Source organism: Cibotium barometz, chromosome 11, assembly GCF_041138505.1.
Source record: "Cibotium barometz isolate CiBa-2024 chromosome 11, ASM4113850v1, whole genome shotgun sequence".
Taxonomy (NCBI): domain Eukaryota; kingdom Viridiplantae; phylum Streptophyta; class Polypodiopsida; order Cyatheales; family Cibotiaceae; genus Cibotium; species Cibotium barometz.
The window spans coordinates 25,030,808-25,051,906 of record NC_141056.1 but is presented as its reverse complement, the minus strand read 5'-3'; the positions used below and the strand labels follow the sequence as shown (position 1 = coordinate 25,051,906).

Genomic DNA, 21,099 nt, shown 5'->3' with positions numbered 1-21,099 from the left:
CTCTCTCTCTCTCTTTGCTTGCTCTCTCTATATTTCTTTCTCATTTCTCAATAAATCTTACTTAACTCATGTTTTGCATACAGATCCTTGAGTCTACAAATGCTTGACTACCACAGTTTCATCCACACAATATAGAAAATGTCGATTCTTTATTGGTTTGTACGTATATAAACATCATTGCAAAATCCCAACATGTATTGCTCTCACCCTCTTTATCTTGACACAATCATAAGATCATGACACAATCATAAACAATTGTTATAAATAAGATCATGACCCAATCACTTGAATATTCACAAATAAATAAGTTTACTGCATTACAATGAAATCTTCATCAAGACACTCTTCACTACATCCTCATCCGGGGTCAATACAAACAATGTTCATGCCTATTTCTTTTGCTACCATAACACAATCTCCATATCCAGCATAAAGCTCTACTAACACTTGCCCTTGCTTTACATGACGGCTCAATAAGCTACCCCAAAAGTCATATCCACCTGCAAATAAAATGTCTCTCTTAATTCCACCAAAAAATGTAAGGCTCTTATTTATGAGCACATGAGTTAACTCCATACCTTGCCGATGTCCCATCTAGGCATCTGCCCCAGTGCATAATATTGCAAGGATTAATAATATAATCAGGTGAGAAAGGTTATGTATGGTTTTGTCCAACTATGCTCATGAAGGTAGCAGCGTGACGAGACAAGGGTATGTATCTGCACAAGAGTATGAGATAATTTTTTATAGCAAAAAGTGATGTTGCTCAATGGAAACCTCTATGGTTAGTGTTGCTTACCTCTTGTCCAAAGGCCCTTCCCCAATTTGTGTTGTACATTGCACATTCACCAAGGTGTCCAAAGGCCCTTCCAATCTGCGTTATACTTCCCTTTTTTTTTGTGTCGAGGCATGCTTGTCAATCCATGCCTTGTTCATCTCTCTAGTGTGCTTCATAATTGTTTCTTTGTTTGCCAGCCCAAGTGCCCTAATGAGGCACAATTTCTCCACAAGGGAAGAATAAACATAGCCCACTTCATTCATCCTATGGCAACAAAATTTAAGCTTATGGTGAAAGATTGAAATATAGTACGTGGAATATTCCTAATTCAAAGAGTCTTAAAACATCTATTCTCTTACCTGTTTAAGCGAGCGATCACTGTGAGAACCTCCCTCTCACTATCCTCATCATTGAATTCAATAAGGATAGCATCAACACAAGGATGTCTTGATGCGACATTCTTGAATGCTACTGTTAGATAGTGCAAATCTAATAAGTCCCAAAACTATTTTATAAAACAAAAGACTGCATTCAAAAAAGTAGGAAATTTAAGTAGACTCACATTTATTAATCTCCTCCATCCATGCCACAACTTGATGATTGCTGTCCCCCACACATACAACATCTTGTTGCTCATGAATTCCCACTCTGTGCCTTTTATCATATTCTCTAACTCCTCGTTTTTCAATCGCCAGATGTCATCCATTGCAATAACATCATCTTGAGTCACTTCTCTAATAGGATTATGGGATGAGGAGATGGAGCAAAGTAACCTGCATCTATCGAAAACATAGCCATTTGTATAAAATTCCCTTGCCCAGCTTCTTGTACCTAAATTGCACTCTTTGTATAGAGGGGTTAGGTACAAGTCTGCACAAGGGAATAGGTGGCAAAGGAGTGGATTTCACCACCTGCAATGCATGCACACACACACATTATGCTTGGTAATCCAAAAGATACCTTATGTAAGATTTGATAAAAAGTGGTTAACAATTACCTTTACTGTGTTAAGACTGTCTTGTAGGAGTTCTAATTGCAAGCGAGTTGCAGGAGTCACCATGAAACTCTCTTCATTCTCGCCTTCTTTTTCAATTCCCTCATCCACCTCTGCTACTTTCTTAGTTTCTTTAATGATTTTTGAAGAAGCACATTTCTTCGAAGACTTAGCAACTCGACTTGGATTCCTTCTAATCATCATCTTCCTCTTACACTTTCTTTCTCTTCTTGGTACTTATCACTTCTTGGCTTTGTTTCCTGGCAGGTGTGCTCTTTACACATTTTGCACGCTTTGGATGTGGGATTTCTTTTGATTTGTTTGTAACAATCTAAACACATTGACATATACAAGACAGATTGCTCTCAAAAAAATCACTAAAAAAGAGCATAATTGGAAAAGTGGAGAGAGATGAAATAAGACTTACACAATCTCTGGCTGGCCACACAATGATGTATCCTTTGGTTTGATTTAACTTGTTGATATCACCATCTTTGAGGAAAAAAGGAAGAGGAACTTCCCACTTCAACATCTTCTATCGACATGCCAACATGACCATGTGGCAAAGCAATTACATGGACAGTATCCACAATGGGGTCTACATGCAAATGCAAAACGATCCCAGTAGCTACTTAGTATCACTGAACATCAGGGATACTTGTGTCCCTCTTTGGAATTGGGGAGAAACCGTGAGGAGAAACACGGAAGGAGAACAAACAAGAAAGAAAGAGTCGTAAAAGATATAAGAAAGCAAAAGATAAAAATAGAGCAAAAAAGCAATGGATATAAATAGAGGGATAGATATAAATAGAGAAAAAAAGATTAAATTAAAAAAATTAGGGTTTTAAAATTAGGGTTTGAAAGAAGAGAAAGAAGGAACAAAAAAAGAAGAAGAGAAAAAACACACAAAAAAAGGAGGAGAGAAAAAGGTATAGAGAGAGAGGAAAAAAGAGAGTGAAGAAAGAGTTGGTGTGAGAGAAAAAGAGAGAAAGCTTAGGATTTAGAAAAGTAGAGAATCTCTGCGAGAGAGGACAAGGGTGTGTGAGAGTGTTTTAAAGAAAGGGAAAGAGTTTTGCTTTTAAGGAGAGGGAAAAGAAAAAAAATGTTTTGTTTTGGGAAGGAAAAGAAAGATGTTTTGAAAAGAGAGAGAAGGGTTTTGTTTGGGGGCGGAGGGAGAGAGAGCTTTGTTTTTTTGGGAGGAGGGGGGGAGCGCATTTTAAATTTGGGGGGAGAGAGAGAGAGAGAGAGAGAGAGAGAGAGAGAGAGAGAGAGAGAGAGAGAGAGAGAGAGAGAGAGAGAGAGAGAGAGAGAGCGTAATTTAGGGGTGGGTGCCCCACTAAGGGCGATGGGCCCCCATGTAGCCATTGTATCTTGATGGTGCCATGTAGCCATGGGATCTTGATAAAAAACAAGTGGGAACTATGGATCTCCTGTACATTCTCTTGATCAATTTAAAGCATCTACAAAATCTTAAAAAAATCTGAAGTTGAAGACATCTATATGTAAGTAACGTCCACCCTTAGTGGGCAAGCCCTTAGTGGTCCACCTTCTTTGTGTGTGCTAGTTTAACATGTACTTAAGGGGTAAGTAATAGTAACGTCCACCCTTAGTGGGCAAGCCCTTAGTGGTCCATCTTCTTTGTGTGTGCTAGTTTAACATGTACTTAAGGGGTTAGGCAGTACATTATTTTCTTCCATCATTCCTAATGATGAGGATTTGCCACTTTCTATCTTTCAACAAATTGACTTTGTAAGCATAACTTTGTAATTGTGAATAAACTTAAAGGAGAGACCTTTATTATTATGATTGATGACAATGACCATGATGATAGACATGCTCAGATGTTGCATTTTAAATCTTTTAAAATTCTCCCATGCATTGTTGGGAAATACAAGGATGTACTCTTTATTTGAAATAAAAATGGATGGGATTAATAAAAAGAGATGATAAAAAGGTTAAAACTTAAATTGGGATCATGGCAGAGATATAAAAGTTATGCGATCATTATATGAGAGTTAGTTATGGAATAATCATTATCTAAGAATTAGTTATGGAATAAACATTATAAAGAAGTTAGTTATGGAATAATCATAAAATGAGAGGTAGTTATGCATGCATTTATTGTATAGTATAATTATTGAAAATGAATTTTAGATTTTGTGTACTAATGACATTATTTATAATGATCATTTTTATAAAATGAGTATATTTTTTAAAACAAAAATCTAATATGTATTAAATTTGTGTTTAGACTTTGAATTCATTGTCATTACTTTGTTGTATGTTTGTGAGATGGTTTTTTAAGAGCTTATGTGTTTTTGAGCTGGTTTTCTGAGAGCTTCTCTTGCCATGGAGAGCACCTCTTTTCACGTTTTTGTGGGAGGTTTAGAGAGTGATCCTATTGTTAGAACTATACAGCATGCATCCCCTAATTCAATATCAAAGGTAATGTTCTTTCCATATTGATTTTAATTGTTTGGTAATTCTTGTGAATGAATGTTTACATAGTTTGTTAATTGGTTCAATTCTCTTGTAGATTCAAGAGAAGGATGGTTCGTGCTTCTAGGATCAACAGTTCAGTGCAAGGATCAGAGTCAAGTATCCTAGAATTGAAGAGACAATGTGCTTTTGAGTTCTTCCATGGTAGTCGTTTTCCTGAGCAAGCTTTGGATGAGTCAGACCGGTGTTATGTGTTTAAAAGGTCAACTAGAGGGCCTACATCGGGTTTAGATCTAGTGAACTATATGCACCAAATAGGAGACGAGGATTTGAGGAAGGCTTAGGTTTATTTTGATCATGTCAGGCATATGCAAGGATAGACAACAATGGCTACACATGTATATGATCCAAGGTAGAGTTTGGTCTTGTTAAGTTCTTGAAAAAAATTGATCTTGTTTTTAGTACTTTTCCAATTGTCGTATGATGGCATGCAACCTGCAAGAGCTCATGATAATTGCAACTTGTGAAATGAAAGAGGAGGACACAGCGGCACAAGTGCTTTTTTGGGAGATGATTAACAATGTTGTGGTCCAAAAAGGCTTCTCCAAGATAGATTTTTTAAGATTCATTGGCTGATGAGGCAGGAGCCAACTGGAGGGCAATTAGGACTGTCTATAACAATGGACCAAAGAATATATTGAAAGGTCGAGAACGTTCATGTCTTTTTCATTGGGAACAAATCTTGAATATCCATACAATACAATATGTAGTTAGGAATTTTCAAAAAGATCACAAGCGAAGAGGCACTTTTAAAATACACACATTAGATCATGGTGGATGAACGGTAAAGTCATTGATGCAAAACTTACGAGCCATGGATTGTTGGCTTAGTTGGTGGCATACTAGATATCCCCATTGGAGGAAATATCTTGTAGAGGTAAGTATTATTTTCTTGGTTCTTGAAAAGAATAGCTTGTATTTTGAATCTAAATTGGTTCTTGAAAAGAATAGCTTGTATTTTGAATGCAGTTAGATGATGTAATTAACTTAATTTCCTGTTGTAGGATGTCGATGCTGCTTGTGCGCCGCACATGCCGACCACTAATCTATCAAAAACGAAGCATGCAAGATGGTTAGCAGCAGGAGAGGGTTTCAGGGGAACCATCTCTTTATATGATGCAGTTGTTTCATACCTCGCTAATGCCCTCTTGCAATCCACAAAGAAGCATGTATTCATGTAAGGCAAATATCACGGAGTGCAGGTCCTACAATAACAAAGTTGATGAACAAGACCAAAACATCAAAAGCTCTAAGTCTGTCAAGCACGAGCAGATTGGTGGTGGGGGAAGCAGTGAGTGGCACACCAATGCTGCACGTGCAACAAAACTTTTTTGATGATAACATTACTGTTAGTAGCCGGCGTAAAAAACCCACATTTATAAATCTTGAGGAAGATAACTCATCACATCATCCAGAGTATGTTATAGAAAACCAGCGATGCAAGAAACAAGGTAGGAGATTAAGCTTTCCACCCACTATTCCTTTAACTATAGGTGGTCAGAAAAATGCAGAGGGAGAGACAACTGAAGCAGAGTTGCAGAAAATTGTGGAGAGTGATATACAGGATTCAATGTGGGTTATACGTCGAACATCTCTACACAGCAAGGTAACTTGCCAAGGATGGTTAGGTGGCCAAGATGGCAAGTGCAAAAAGAGCATCAAGAACTGCGGGCAAGGTGTTCCATCTCCTTCTTTCTATGCGTTAGTTCATGTGGTTTTATAATAGCAGTGTGGCTCATACTTGGAGAGTATGTAACACCATCTATCAATCACCGTAGGTAGTTATAGTATGTTTTCAATTTTAAACAATGTTAGATTACAGTAGCCCATGTAATGACCTTTTTTTGGAATAAAGTGGTTTCAACTATAGATCTCCATGTATAAATTGTGGGTTTGTTGTTGTTATGATTAATTATATCAGATTTTAGGTTTATTATATGTTTTGAATAGCGGTGTCATGTCCTTATCTCTCTCTCACTCCCTCTTCCTCTCAAATAATTAGGCCATAATCTCAATCATAATTGAAAAATTATTGACCTTAATAAATTTACATTTTTCATTGCTTCTTACGCAAGGCATAGTAGATAGCTTGTATGTATAAATCTTGAAATTATTCACTTTGTTAATTTTACTATCACCTTGTTAATTGTACTCACATGCAAAGATATACCGTCACATGTTGCAAAGGCTCTAAATGCTATGAAATCACATGCAAAGGGCATGGAGTACCATGCAATCACATGCACATATAATAAAATTGAGATGCAATAACATCCACATATAATAACATTTGGATGAAGAGATTATGTATAGGGGGTGGAACAAGGAGAGAGAGGGAAGGAGGGAGAGGGAGGGAGGGAGAGGGAGGGAGGGTGGGAGAGTGAAAGGGAGGGAAGAGGATGGGAGAAGGAGAGAGAGGGTAGTGTGGGACAAGGAAAGAGAGAGAGGGAAGACGGTGGGAGAAGGAGACAAGGGAGGGTGGGAGAGATGAGAGAGAGGGAGGGTGGGAGAGAGAGAGGAAATGAGAGAGGAGAGAGAGGGAGGGTGGAAGAGATGAGAGAGAAGGACGGTGGTGGCAGAAGGAGAGAGAGGGAGGGTGGGAGAGAGAAAGGGAGAGATGGAGGGTGGGAGAGTGAAAGGGAGGGAAGAGGGTGGGAGAAGGAGAGAGAGGGTAGTGTGGGTTGGGCGGTGGTGGGACAAGGTGAGAGAGAGGGAAGAGCGTGGGAGAAGGGAGGGTGGGAGAGATGAGAGAGAGGGAGGGTGGGAGAAGGAGAGAGAGAGAGGGTGGGAGAGAGAAAGGAAGGGAGAGAGGAGAGAGAGAGGGTGGGAGAGAGAAAGGAAGGGAGAGAGAGAGGGAGGGTGGGAGAGATGAGAGAGAAGGAGGGTGGGAGAAGGAGAGAGAGGGAGGGTGGGAGAGAGAGAGAGAGAGAGAAAGGGAGAGAGGAGAGAGGATGGGAAAGCGAAAGGGAGGGAAGAGGGTGGGAGAAGGAGAGAGAGGGAGGGTGGGAGAGAGAGAGGGAGAGAGGGAGAGGGAGCATGAGAGAAGGATAGAGAGAGAGGGAGTGTGAGAGAAGGAGAGAGAGAGGAGGAGAGAGAGGGAGGGTGGGCTAGGTTAGGTTAGGCTGGGCGGTGATGGTGGGGGCGAGGATGGTGGTGGCAATAGTTAGAGAGAGATAGTTCAAGTAGAGAGAGAGGACAACCAAGAAAAGCTCCCTCAAAATTCACACTCATTGGAACCATTTGGGCTAATTATTTTCAGCAAACCTTGCATACATCAATCTTGGCAAGGATTACAAATCCTTGGACACTTACGGGAGGCTCCATCCAACTTTGAAGAACTCATAAATGAAGAAGTGAAGCTTGGTCTTGGAAACATGAGTGTTGGCATCAGTAGTAATGCATAGAATCATGCATTTTACTCTCAGCAGAGCGGACGTGGAATAAGGGGGAGATCCTCACCACCATGTGGAATAAGGGGGAGATCCTCACCACCATGTGGAATAATGTGTGGAAGACATAACTAAGATTGGCAAAGCCAATAACTGCTGCTATAGGTAGCAATACCACGTGTAGTATAGCCATGGAAGAGGGAATACATATGGCAGTAGACCGTACTTCCGAGGAAGGGGGAGAACCATCATTGGAAGAGGAAGTGGCTCGTATAATGTGGAGGCAAACAAAGATGCGAGTGGTTTTCACTAGTGTGGAATGCTTGGGCATTTTGCAAGAGAATGCTATAAGAAGAAAAATGATGCATGGAATGGGTTGTTGCATCATGGCAACTATGCATCCATAAGCTATGCAAATGAAGGACCATCATAGAGATTATTTACACTGAGCCATGCAATTGGCACAATGACTAAGATACCTGAGTTAGAATCTGTTATGTTTTTTGAAGGCTGAGGAGAGGTACATGTCATTGACATTTAGCATACGCAAATATCGAATCTACAAAAGCTAAGGAATATGCAAACAATGGGTGCGTTGTGTCGGGTTTGCCAAAGTTCAAATCATGTGTGCAATGCATGCTAGTTTAGGAAGCAAGAAAGGCTTCCATTTTCAAATCATGGGAGGATAAGTTGTAAACCATTGGAGGTCATACATACAGACAAATTGGGTCTAACTCAAATGCATAGCATAAACAAAAATCAATATTATGTGTCCTTCATTGATGATTTCAGCAAGAAGATGTGGGTGCACTTTCTAAAACATAAAGGGAAGCATTTGACAAGTTCAAGGAATTCAAACCCATGGTTGAGAAGCAATATGGGTGTGCTACATAAATTTCTTAAGGTCGGATGGCGGTCACTCATGAGTACACCTCACATGCATTTGATGCATACTTGAGTGAGCATGGGATACGGAGACAATTGACATGCTGATATACCCCTCAATACAAAACGGGGTCAAAAAGGAATAAACGTAGCATTACGAAGGCTGCATGAGCTATGATGAATGAGAAGAATATGTCAGATTACTATTGGGCAAAGGTAGTAGCCCGCAGTCTATATCATGAATAGAACTGTGGCATAGTGGCTATTCATGATAGTACAGTGTAGAGATGAGGATATCACGAGTAAAGCCAGACCGATAGCACTTGAAGGTATTTGGCTGCATTTGATATGTGCATATACCAGATGAGAAGAGACAAAGCTAGATTTGAAAGCTAAAAAGTGTGTCTTTATTGGGTATGTAATGGATCAGAAGGCTTACGAATGCTACAATCCAACTATGAGGAAAGTACACATAAGCAGAGATGTCATATTAGATGAGATAGCGAGTTGGAATTGCACAAAGGATGCATGTGTTGAAATAGGATAATGGAAATCATATTGCTAGTCTCATGAGGAGAAACCAGTGAGTGTGATGTAATCTCATCATGGAGCCTTTGTGTCTAGTCCCCCATCTCTGTGCCCGTCTACTCCATCTCCAACCTCATATGCTCCACCTCTGTAGAATAGTCTCTCTAAATTCTCTCTGGTAATGCTGACTCCATAGTATGTGCAAGTGGCATCTATGTGACAGAGCAAACATGAATAAGATATATAGAAAAAATACAAGAGAAAGTAACATACATGTAAGTAAGAAAATTAAAGACTCACAGTTCCAAGTCGAGTCACTATAGGCATTATGTGTGAGATAGCTGCACCCCGTGGTGGTGGATGCTCTCTATGGCAGTAAGTACACATCGACCCCAACTTGGGATCTAAGAGCCGCAACACTAGAAAGCGGCACAAGGTTTTATTGAACTCAATAACTCAGTGGGCTCGGGGGGGTCACGTCGTACCCTTCTCGCCCAAGCAACTCCTGCTTAGATCACCGCCAAGATGGATCCTAGTGTAGTCCACCTCTAGTCCCAATATGAACTTTACATATAATTGCTTTATAGAGTATAAGGAAATTTGGGGATGGTGTGGCATCCTTACATATCAGCTATATCGATATGTGCTAGTATGGCCAAGTAGGAGCATTTGAAAATAAGAAGCGATTTTTGAATTGCAGAGGATGGACTTCATGGCCATCTGTAAATAGATCTAAAACATAATCTCTAATGTCAGGGAGCTTATCCACCTCACGGGGTAGGCCAGTGTTAAGTTGCATATGTAGTATGATATCTAGGCTATGTAAGGAAGCCAACATCGCCTCTAGGTCTACCATGATATGTAAGGTAGACTGTGTGTCACTTGCACACTCAAACCGTTGATAGCTCGCAGTGTGGTGAATCATGGGTATGAGGTTCTCTATGGACTCACATGAGTCCATGCTAGAGACAGTAAAGCCGCCCAAATGAAAATCATAACCTAAGTGTGAAAGTGAAAAAATATCTAATAGAGATTAGGAAACATCTAATGGAGATTAGGTGAATGATTAAGTGATACGCTAATATAGATTACGAGGAGAGGAAAATTTAACAACGATTAGTGAGAATGAGGGATGGGGGAGGGGGCTTTTTATAGCTTGACCGAGTTAGGGGACACAAAGGACATGTGTCTACCACCATCGATAATTCGTTTTACCACATAGCTCGATCGAGGTATGTATTTTGAGACCACATGTCAATCATCGATTGACTTTTTTTTTGGGACCACATGTCAATCATCGATTGACTTTATTTATAAGTTAGTCGATTTTTGTGAAGATACCTGTAGAAAAATTGGGTAGCTTTGCATGCATCAAAACCATTCATTCGGTCTACGAGTAACTTGATCTAGTTACGTGGGAAAATTCATGTTTTTAAAAGTGCATTCCATGCATTAAAATGGCATGTTTCCATCAAGCATAGGGTTTCCACATAACTCAGTCGAATGTTATGTGGAAAATGTACTTTTTAAAATTGTGCTTTCTATGTCAACAATTTCAAGTTGCATTTATGATGTGCATGCATGCCATGGGTTGAGTACGTAATCCAATTTATTTACACGATGGACATCCACATAGGCACCATGTAACTCGATCGAGTTGTTACTTGTGGTGGATGTCTACCGTGTAACTCGATCGAGTTACGTGGTGCTGCCTACATGGTTATTGTCCATTGTGTAACAACTCGATCGAGATACATGGTCATTCACAATGGGGCCAAGGTGGTAGCTATTGTAACTCGATTGAGTTACGTCTTGAGCCTCCATAAAATGCCACTTGGCACGATGCTATTAGAAGCATACCTGGATCAATTTCATCAAGCTTGTCCCATCTCAACGGTATGATCCCAAAGTGAGTACTCTTATTGTACAACGACCCTGAAATGTTTGTATATTTCACACAAATATTTTTTCAATACTTAAGATTATGTTTAAGATTGACTTTTTATCAATAATATCCATTGTCCATCATTTTAAACCATTTTATATTGATATACATACATTTTTTTACAATTACATACATGGCCTCCTATAATATTTTGTATTATTCACATAGACTTATAGTCATGTCCTTGTGAGGTACATGAGAACTTTTAAATTGCTCTAAGATTACAATTTTCATGGCCTTACTTCCAAAATGTTCACATCCTTATGAACCCTTTTGATGTAGAGTTCACTTCAAAAGGGTTCACATCCTTATGAACCCTTTTGATTTGTTCTTGTGAAAGAGTGGCACATTTTGTATGGAGTTTGGAGCATATTTCACTGTTAATTAAAGTAAATGCAAGTGATGCATTTTTAAATTATTCTTATTCATGTGACCATGTTGGTGACAAAGAAAACTTGATAAGATGAGTTTGAAAATCATTGTACACATATCAATACTCTCACAAAATTGACATTTGATGTGCACCATTCACCATATTGTATTGACATGCACCATTCACCATATTGTATTAACGTGCACACTATTCACCATTTGATGTGCACCATTCACCATATTATAGTGACACCATCATAATGCACATTCTTTTTTTTAAAGAGGTGCCAACATGCCTTAAATTCGAAAGATCAAAATTTCATTTTGAAGGACACACTTTTTCCACCCTTATTGTAATGGTAATTTCCAACATTTTCAGGAGGTACACTTGACTTTTGAAAAACATAGACTCTTCTTCTGCGGGCAGTTGACATTTCATTTGAGGGCTAGTGAACTGTCATTGTCACGACATCCAGCCCCACGACCTCTTGGATTGGGTGGGTCCTGAGCATACACTAGGAGTCCAAGAAAAATATGAAATGTTCCTAGGGAAATAACATGTTTCTTTTTTGTACTCAACAAAGAAATAAGTCTTTGTAAAGAAATAGTGTACAATAGAACATAGATAGTGCTCATTTTTCGGCAATGGAGACACACTCTAACGATAACGTGTTGAAGTCCCATCCAGGAAGTGATGGGTTCAAAACCTGCTGGCTGTTTACAGCGGGACGAAAGAGTACACGCACACGCACACGCACCGAGCACAAAAGATAAAAAAATAAATAAAACATAGATAGTGTTGATGGTGAAGAGAAATTTTACAAAGTGGGATTTGGGAGAAAAAGAAACAAAGGTGGAGGTGGTAGATTATTTTAATCAAACAAACGTGGAGGACGTGGTGTGAAAAGTAATAAATTAGAGGTTGCTCGCTTGGCTACGGAACGAGCCGAATGCTTTGTATGCTCCTGCACGTAAGATGTACTGATGGTAAGCTGCTGCTATAGCGGCCCCTATGAAAGGCCCCACCCAGAAGATCCACTACACAAGCCCATTTATTTAAAAAACAAAAGATCATTGTTAATCCCAAACTTATAAATTAACTGAACAAAGATTAGCAGATGAGCGCATGCAGATGAAAGGAGATTGAAAAATAAATGATTAAGAAATACATGATAGGAAGCAAAATTAACACAGGCCAGTGGCAAACTAAAATGTAATAATTATTATATCTGCATAAAATAACGTAAAATTAGAGAAGATCGGGATGCTGATCAGATGGAACACACACTCTCTCTCTCTCTCTCTCTATTTATCGATTCGTGGAACTTACCTGCTCATCCCAGCTGTTCTTGTGGCCGTAGATGACTGCCGGCCCAAAGCTTCTTGCAGGGTTGATGCCCGTGCCTGTTATGGGAATGGTGGCAAGATGAACCATGAACACTGCAAATCCAATAGGAAGTGGAGCTAGCACCTGCACGCTCACAGTTCCCTTTTATCATCTTGAATTCAACCTAGTTGTTCAGAAAGCTCCCTAGGCTAGATCTTATCTTAAACAACCACATGATTGTCAAGTTCAAGAGCTAAGTTGGTAGTTCAAGCTCAATTAGTGAATAGTTCCTTCATAATGAATAACTGGAATTCCTCTATAAGCATTAACTAGTTAGTCTTGACTTTCTAGGAGCACTAGTGGGAGAGCCTTTGGCCACGAGGATTATTTTTTCCCCTACTTTCAATCCTCACCATTTCGGTTTTTATAATTATGGTCATTATAGTGTCAACATCTCTCTATTAGTTGGCTCATTTATTACTATATATATATATATATATATATATAGTAAGATGTCTATATTTGCAACAATATTTAATTAAGCTTAGTTGTGTCCTGTCTAAGCAAACCATGTGAATAGAACTAACCGTGCACGTTCAATGCAATGTGAGTCCAAGCTCTTCACATGACACTACTATCAAATGACTTCTTATTATAACTTCGGAGTTGGTAAGGCTATGAGGTTGAACTTAGAAAACTTGGTGGAAGGGTAAGAAAAAACAGTGGGATGGTTGTGGAAGATGTAAAAAGAGATCCTTTGTAAATGGTTGCTTTTATCTTATAAATATGATTATCTTTTGTTCAAAAATAATAATTTAAGTAATTTTAAGTTATATACAAAGTATCATCACATGTAGGTATACAATTTGGTGATATTTATTTATTTATATTTATATATTTATGAGTGTCATGGAATAGGTTCGAATCCACGACCTCTCGTCAAGAGAGGTCGAGGCAAGCTAGAGCCCAGCTAATAAAAATAAATATTTTGGGGTGAGTGCAAGTCCTGGGTGATTTTGACGACATAGATACCCATAGATAACACAGCTCTCTAAGCGTTATACCGAAATAGATACCCCTAGATAACACAGCTCTCTAAGCGTTATACCGCTCTCTAGTAAATCAAAATCATTGTTAGCTAATCCTAGACACTTGAGGCAATATTTTATTTTATTTTGAGTCATTGAAGTGATCATGATGGAAGCATAAAATATTGTATTTTTTTATTTTATTTTTTTAAGTGATGCCTCATTGACGTGATGATGATGGAAGCATAAACATATTGACTGGTGTATATGTTTTTGGGCAGTTTATAAACATAATTATAATTATGTTTTTTTAAAAAAGAAGCATAAACATATTATTTAGTAGAGGCTCGACCATGGATGAAATAGTGTGATACTTACAGGGACGTGAGAGTCGCGCGCCTTTCGTTTGGGATCAGTGGCAGAGAAGACGGTGTAGACGAGGACAAAGGTGCCAATGATCTCAGCGGCGAGGCCAGTGCCTTTGGAGTAGCCCGGCGCCACCATATTGGCACCTCCACCTGATTGCACATAGAACGACTTCTGGAATGCCTTCACCAAGCCCACCCCGCATATCGCCCCTAGGCATTGCATCACAATGTACAATACAGCGCGTGCTAATGACACCTTCCTTGCCAGAAACAACCCAAATGTCACCGCTGGGTTGATGTGCCCTCCTGCACAACCCCCCCACACACACACACACTCTCTCCTCCACAATTTAGCCCGCGCTTAACTGATTCGAGTGAACACTATTTAGAAGTAAGTGCGTGCGTGTGAGTGAGAGAGAGTGTGTGTGTGAGTGAGTTGGGGAGAGAGAGATTTCTCTCAAAATTCTCTGTCTAGGATAACTTAGCAAGCAACTATTTAGAAGAGTGTGTGCGTGTGAGAGAGAGAGAGACTATTCTCGAAATTCTCTCTCTTAGATCCGTCTCTCAGACACACAACCTGTAGTGTCATATTTTCTCTCTCTCACACACACAAGCAATGAAGTGCTCTCTTGGGCGGGTGTATAATAAAAAGGGACTCTGGCCCTACCCTTGTACACCCTGATGTGGGGCAGAAGTGGCTAGGGCCCTTTTCTACACCCTGATGTGGGGCAGAAGTGGCTACTGCAAGTGCCTTTAAGTTGGCATGGATTCATGTTCAGCTTTGTTGGATAGTCCTTCTAAGGCTCTTGGCATATTTGATACTAGGTATAAAAAAAACCTCTCTTGTCATATTTGATACTAGGTATAAAAAAACCCTCTCTTTTTCTCTCTCATACACACAAGCAATTAAAGCTCTTTGCATATTTGCTACTACATACCTCTCTTTCTCTCTCTCTCTCTCTCATACACACAAGCAATGAAGTGTTTACTCCGGCACACATTGTTCTCTCTTTTTAAACACGCACGACATATAAGTGCTCTCTCTCTCACTCTCTCTCTCTCTCTCTCACTCACTCACACACACACACACACACCCCCCCACACACACACACAAGAGCCCACTTTACTCGGATATTCACCGGGGGACAGGGTCCACACTGCTGAGCTTTCCTCCAGGCTATAGCTCAATGCATTCCATAGTAAGAAGGAAAGGGTGGTCAATTCTCAGATGTGAATTAAAAAGCCTCTGGTGGTTGACTATGATTTATTAGCTCAAGAGCCGAAGAATTAGCCCATTTTCACTTGAATTTCTTGGGTTGACTATATTTGGCTAGCTTTAAAAACGAAAACATTGGTCCATCTTTATTTCTTGGAAGAAAATCAAGTCAAGTTTCACCTAAACTCCGGTTATGAGAGCAGATTAAGGCAAATTACAGGGTTGATTAGCTCTTACAAAAATTTTACTTAAGTGGTGCAAGTTCAAGAAGAGGTGCAAAACCCCAGGCTGTGTTACTTTGTGTGTAGCTTTGGTAAGCTTTAGCTGAGCATGGAGATTGGACTTGAGATAAAGCTGGTTGTTAATTATCGAGTTTTGTAGGTTAAAAACTAGGCTATGCAAGCTTCATTCTTGGAAAAATTAGGGCACTTTACGATTTTAGCTTCCCAAAAACAAAGGTTTGGGTAGCTTGTGGGTGTTATAATTAAGCTTACTTTGTGCAGTATGAGGACCTTAAGTAATATTACCTCTTAATTAATTTTCTCTCCTAGTGAGCAATTGTAATGTTTTACCTGAGATTCCTGCAGTGCAGTAGACAAGGATGAAGATCATGCCACCAAAGGCCCAAGCAATGCCAAGGATGCCAACACCACCACAGCGCTTGGCCTCAGAAGCTCCAATAACAGTGGCTATGGTGACGTAGAGGAAGAGGAGGGTGGCAACAAACTCGGCTATGCAAGCTCGGTAGAAAGACCAGAGAAAGAATTCATGGGAATTAATGAAGGGGGCAGGCGGAGGGTCAGAGTAATCCTTTGGAGCCACAGGGCCTCCTTGCTCCATCTCCTTACTAGCCATAATGCTTTCTGCGGCTTGTGATTAGAGCTTGCTTGTGAAAGAAGCTATGTGTTGGGGAAAAAGGTTACAAAAAGAGCAGAAAAGAAGCTAAAAGCTTAGGGTGCCATCGCTAGCAGGCTTTGCAACGACGGTGCAGCAGGGTGGCAAAAAACAAAACAAAAAATCACATGGGCAAAATACATGCAGAAGGGAAAAGCCTATGGTCTGCTGGATACTTCCTGAGAAGCATGTGAACATATAAGCAAGACAAGGGAGAAGATCTACTCTATATATATAGAGAGAGATTTTTGGAAAGGCGAGGCCACCGGACAACCTGCATGTGGCCATCATAAGCCATTTCCTCCGCTCTGATAAGCTCTTCTCAACCCCTTTTCCTTAGCAAATTGGGCAGCTCAGCAAAGCCCCCTGCGCTATTGGCCAGCTCAGCACGGACCCCTCTTGTGGCGACCGAGCACTTGAAAAGGTCCTTGGGTACCCCAAGTTGTCCCCTTCCCTTTTCTCCTTCTAGCCCTTTCTCCTTTGTCCGAGTCCAATGCCTGACCTTGAGTGTTGTCTCACCTTGTGCTGGCCCTGCCTATAGGCCTAAAGTACAAGAGGGTGGTTTCATAAATTAATTCAGAACAGAAAATGACCTTCAAAAGAAACCGACCTTTGAATTTTGGGTTTCATTTACTTTTCCTTTACAGTTCTGACTTCCCCTTTAAGTCAAGGTACCTCTCGTGGGCTTTAAAATTTGCGTGAAAGTTTAAACTTCAAAGAGACTTCACTACCATTCCCACGTAACCTAACTTTAAAAACTTTAGAGACTTTCGTTAGAGGCAAAAGCATGCACATGTTTACGTGATGAAATATATGTGCATGCACAATTGCACATGCACACAACAATGAATGTGCATGCAAATGTGTGTGTGTGTGTGAGAGAGAGAGAGAGAGAGAGAGAGAGAGAGATGTGGCCCCTAGTCACTTTCCACTTTGTCCACCTCATACTTTAAACCCATGAGTAAGGAGCACATGGGTTCAACAAACCTACTTCAAGGCATGGTAATTGATAGTGGAAGCAATAATAGGACTTACAAATCAATGTACATAGAAGTAGTTGGCATTTTACTTCAACATGTAGAGATTACACCTCCACTAAATTCAACATTAAATTTAGCTTGTGTGAAACATGGTGGTTATAATATATGCAAGAGCATAACTCACCCAAGAAGTGAGGAACCACAATCAAGAATTGCAATCCTTATTCCTTTCTTTTTGTTTCACTTTCACCTACTTGAAATTTCAAGAAAGACCTTAAAGATTTCTTTCAATTAACATTTTTTTTGAATTGGCTGGAATTTGAAAGTACAACATAACACACCCATGCGTGCCATGACATTTTACCTTCTATTTATGTATACATATTTACCTTTTCGTACTTGCATTGGTGTAAACTTTATGTTTTTATATATCTATACAACTTATAAGAAACATAAGCACCACGCTATAGTGACGCATGGCATGCCTTTGTTTCTTGATTACAAGTCCATGGGAATTAAACATAAATGTGCTTGAGCCAACCATCTTAATATGTAACTTATGTTTAGTACATGGGATTAAGTAAATGTGTGCATATGGATATTGTGTTCTAGCAAAGGAAGAGTGATGATCATGATAAGTTTTTCTCACAATGCCCTTAATAAGCACATTAAAGACTAAGATTCATCCTTATATTAAGATCATAATTTGATTTTTTCCTTTTGATTTGGTGCATCATTATGTTCAATATCATGATCCTTTAACTTTCAAGGTTTGGTAACCCTTGAAACTACCATGAGCACCTTGTTTCTCCTTACATGCCATCATTTATTCCTATGCACAAGCATTCTATCATCCTCCATTGTGTTTATTGACCCTTCAAAGTACCATGAGCACCTTGTTCCCCCTTACATGCCATGATTTATTCCTATGCACAAGCATTCTATCATCCTACATGGTCTTTATTGAGCCTTTAAAGTACCATGAGCACCTTGCTTCTCCTTACATGTCATGATTTATTCCTATGCACAAGCATTCTATCATCCTCCATGGTGTTTATTGAGAGCCTTAAAAGTACCATGAGCACCTGGTTTCTCCTTACATGTCATGATTTGCTCCTATGCACAAGCATTCTTTAAAACTAGGCATGCTAGCATTCTTATCAAATGAAAAATGATAAGCTTCATCATTGCAAATGGAGAGTATAAGCCCCCAACAAATAAAATGCATAATGAGGTATGAATTATATATATAGGGTGTGAACACATATTGGTTGTGAGAAAGTAAATGTTTTAAAGTTTTAAAAAATAGTAAAAAATAGCAATGCTGAATCATATGTTATGATTGATCTAATATCTTCATTGAATCTATATTTTATTATATTTTCCTTGTTGGCGGTTTGAGAGGTTCTTTAAAATTGAACCCTCAATGAAGTATTTAATCGAGTATAACGATATGAGGTTTAAGAGGATGGCAATCTAAAGAGGTTGCCCCTTGTCTCCCTTAAAATAACGCCACTAACATTTGCCCCATGCTAGAAAGAGGCTCTGTGACCCTTATCTCCCTAAAAATAATCAAAACAACATCATCATCATAAATAATAACACCATCAACATAAATAATAATAACAACAACAACAACAATGATCATCATTATCATAATAAAAGAAAATGATTAATAAATTTGTGTGATATCATCATCATCTAAAACAACAACAACAATAATAATAACAATGATCATCTTTATAATAATAAAATAGAGGGCTGAATATTTGTGGCTACACTATTCGAGTGAGGGTTGAATATTTGTGGGCCAATACTATAGTGAGAATCCTTTTTTGATTATTGCTCCAATAGTTAGTGTTAATATTATAGTTTGATAGGGTGCATCTATAAAGGGCCTTTGGAAGGCTATGGAAAGTTGGATATTTTTTCAAAAGAAATGCAAAAAATGCTTATAGCATTTTCAATTAGTGGGGCTAAAACAATTCAATAGAGAAGAAAGAAAGAAAACACCAAACAATAGGTACCTTGCCATGAAAAGCATGAATCAAAAGTAGGCTCAATCACAAATATTGAGAATTTTGTTAGTGCAATACTATAACACATTGCGTCTCTTAAGACTTTACAAATTTGGGAGGAGATTAGCAAGTGCACTCCTAAGATTCCACTTATTCTACATTAGAGAAATGATTCCTTAGCTTATGTAAAGTTTGTATTACAAAAACTAAGGAGTTTTTAAGGATAGATTAATGGTACAATTAAAGATACACTAAGCATGGCTCAAACAATACCCATGGCCCACTTGGATACATGGTGAGGTAATCATCCACCTGTCTTGAAAAGATGCAGGGGGGAAGAGAGCTTGAGCTCTTGCAAGCACACACACACACTCACAAAACCCTAATAGAGAACACACAAGGTGAGAGGCTGAAAATCTTCTTCTTCTCTACTCAACACTCAACACACCATATACAAAGATAAGAGTACACAATAATATGAAAGGTACTCAACCAAATACATACACGGGTTCTCTATAGTGTGAACCCGACTAAATGAGTTGGCGCTATAACTATGCCAGTCTCTAGAGTGGCTGTCACACAGCCTGTCATCCCACTGGCCACATATCACCCAAGATCTCACCAACCATGCCAGTGGTGTAAGTGCGGGGCCTATCCCCCAGGCGGGTCATCAGTGTCCACCGCCTCACTAGAGCTCGATATCTCAACACTCCCCCTCGAGCTCAACTCCATCTCATGTACACCAAGCGAAGCCCTGAATCTGCGGAGCTTCTCTGTACCCAATGCTTTGGTGAAGATGTCAGCTACCTGATCCTCTGTGCTGACATAAACAAGGTCAAGGTCTCCTGCCAAGACCTTCTCTCTGACGAAGTGGTAGTGGACCTCTATGTGCTTCGTACGAGCATGAAAGACTGGGTTCCTGGCCAACTGTATACTGCTAATGTTGTCACAGAAAATGACAACTTGTCTATCCACTGATAGACCCAAATCTGCAAGTAGCTTTCTCAACCAAGCTACCTCACATGCTGCCATAGCAGCTCCTCTGTACTCGGCCTCTGTACTTGATAGAGCAACCGTAGGTTGCTTCTTGCTGCTCCAAGTCACAGCAGCACTCCCCAAAGAAAACATGAATCCACTGGTAGATCTTCTATCTGAGATACTACCAGCCCAATCGGCATCTGTGTACCCATGTACACATATCTCTGTCCCAGTCTCATAGAATAGTCCACAATGCAAAGTAGACCTCACATACCTCAGTATGCGTCTCACTGCATCCAAATGCGGTTTCCGTGGAACCTGCATAAACTGACTCACCAACCCAACAGCATAGCTCAAATCTGGTCTGGTGATCGTCATGTAGATCAAACTTCCTACTATGCTCCTATACGTAGTAGGATCCTCCAAGATCTCTCCTGAGTCTGCACTCAATTTGCCATTCTGATCCAATGGCACAGAAATAGGCTTACAGCCTGTCATACCATACTTGGACAACATGTCCAAGCCATACTGTCTCTGCAGTAATCCAATGCCATGTGGTGACCTAATCACCTCAATGCCCAAGAAATATCTGAGCTCCCCCAGATCCTTCATCTCGAACTTCTGTCTAAGCAAGATCTTTACTTCAAAGATCTCTGCATCATGGTCCCCCGTAATGATCAAGTCATCTACATAGATGACAACAAGCACAACCCCTCTATCACCATGTCTCACATACAATGAGAAATCTGCATTGGCTACATGAAAGCCAATAGTGACAAGATATTCAGAAATCTTGTCAGACCATGCTCTTGGTGCTTGCTTTAAGCCATACAAGGCTTTCTTCAACCTGCAAACATGCTCGGGGTGACCCACATCCTCATAACCAGGTGGCTGCAACAT

General features: G+C 39.7%; 1 protein-coding gene across 2 annotated transcripts; it reads right to left on the bottom strand.

Moving 5' to 3' along the window:
* Nucleotides 1-12,161: 12,161 nt before the first annotated feature.
* LOC147633949 (putative aquaporin PIP2-1) lies at nt 12,162-16,496 on the bottom strand. 2 transcript variants are annotated; one of them, XM_086805023.1, is made up of 4 exons: nt 15,902-16,491; nt 14,124-14,419; nt 12,721-12,861; nt 12,162-12,428 (listed from the first exon to the last, which is right to left on the bottom strand). In XM_086805023.1, the coding sequence occupies exons 1-4, from the start codon at nt 16,182-16,184 to the stop codon at nt 12,306-12,308; spliced, it is 843 nt and encodes a 280-aa protein (XP_086661149.1). In that variant the 5' UTR covers nt 16,185-16,491; the 3' UTR covers nt 12,162-12,305. The 2 variants fall into 2 exon arrangements, with proteins under 2 accessions (XP_086661149.1, XP_086661150.1); XM_086805024.1 differs by having other exon boundaries at nt 12,235-12,355; nt 15,902-16,496.
* Nucleotides 16,497-21,099: the final 4,603 nt, after the last annotated feature.

Excerpts from the sequence above, each read along its gene's own strand:
- LOC147633949 (XM_086805023.1), bottom strand. The coding sequence starts at position 16,184 with ATGGCTAGTAAGGAGATGGAGCAAGGAGGCCCTGTGGCTCCAAAGGAT. Across the intron at positions 14,420-15,901 it reads CTGCACTGCAGGAATCTCAG|GAGGGCACATCAACCCAGCG; the intron begins GTAAAACATTAC and ends GGGGTTGTGCAG. Across the intron at positions 12,429-12,720 it reads AGAACAGCTGGGATGAGCAG|TGGATCTTCTGGGTGGGGCC; the intron begins GTAAGTTCCACG and ends GGGCTTGTGTAG.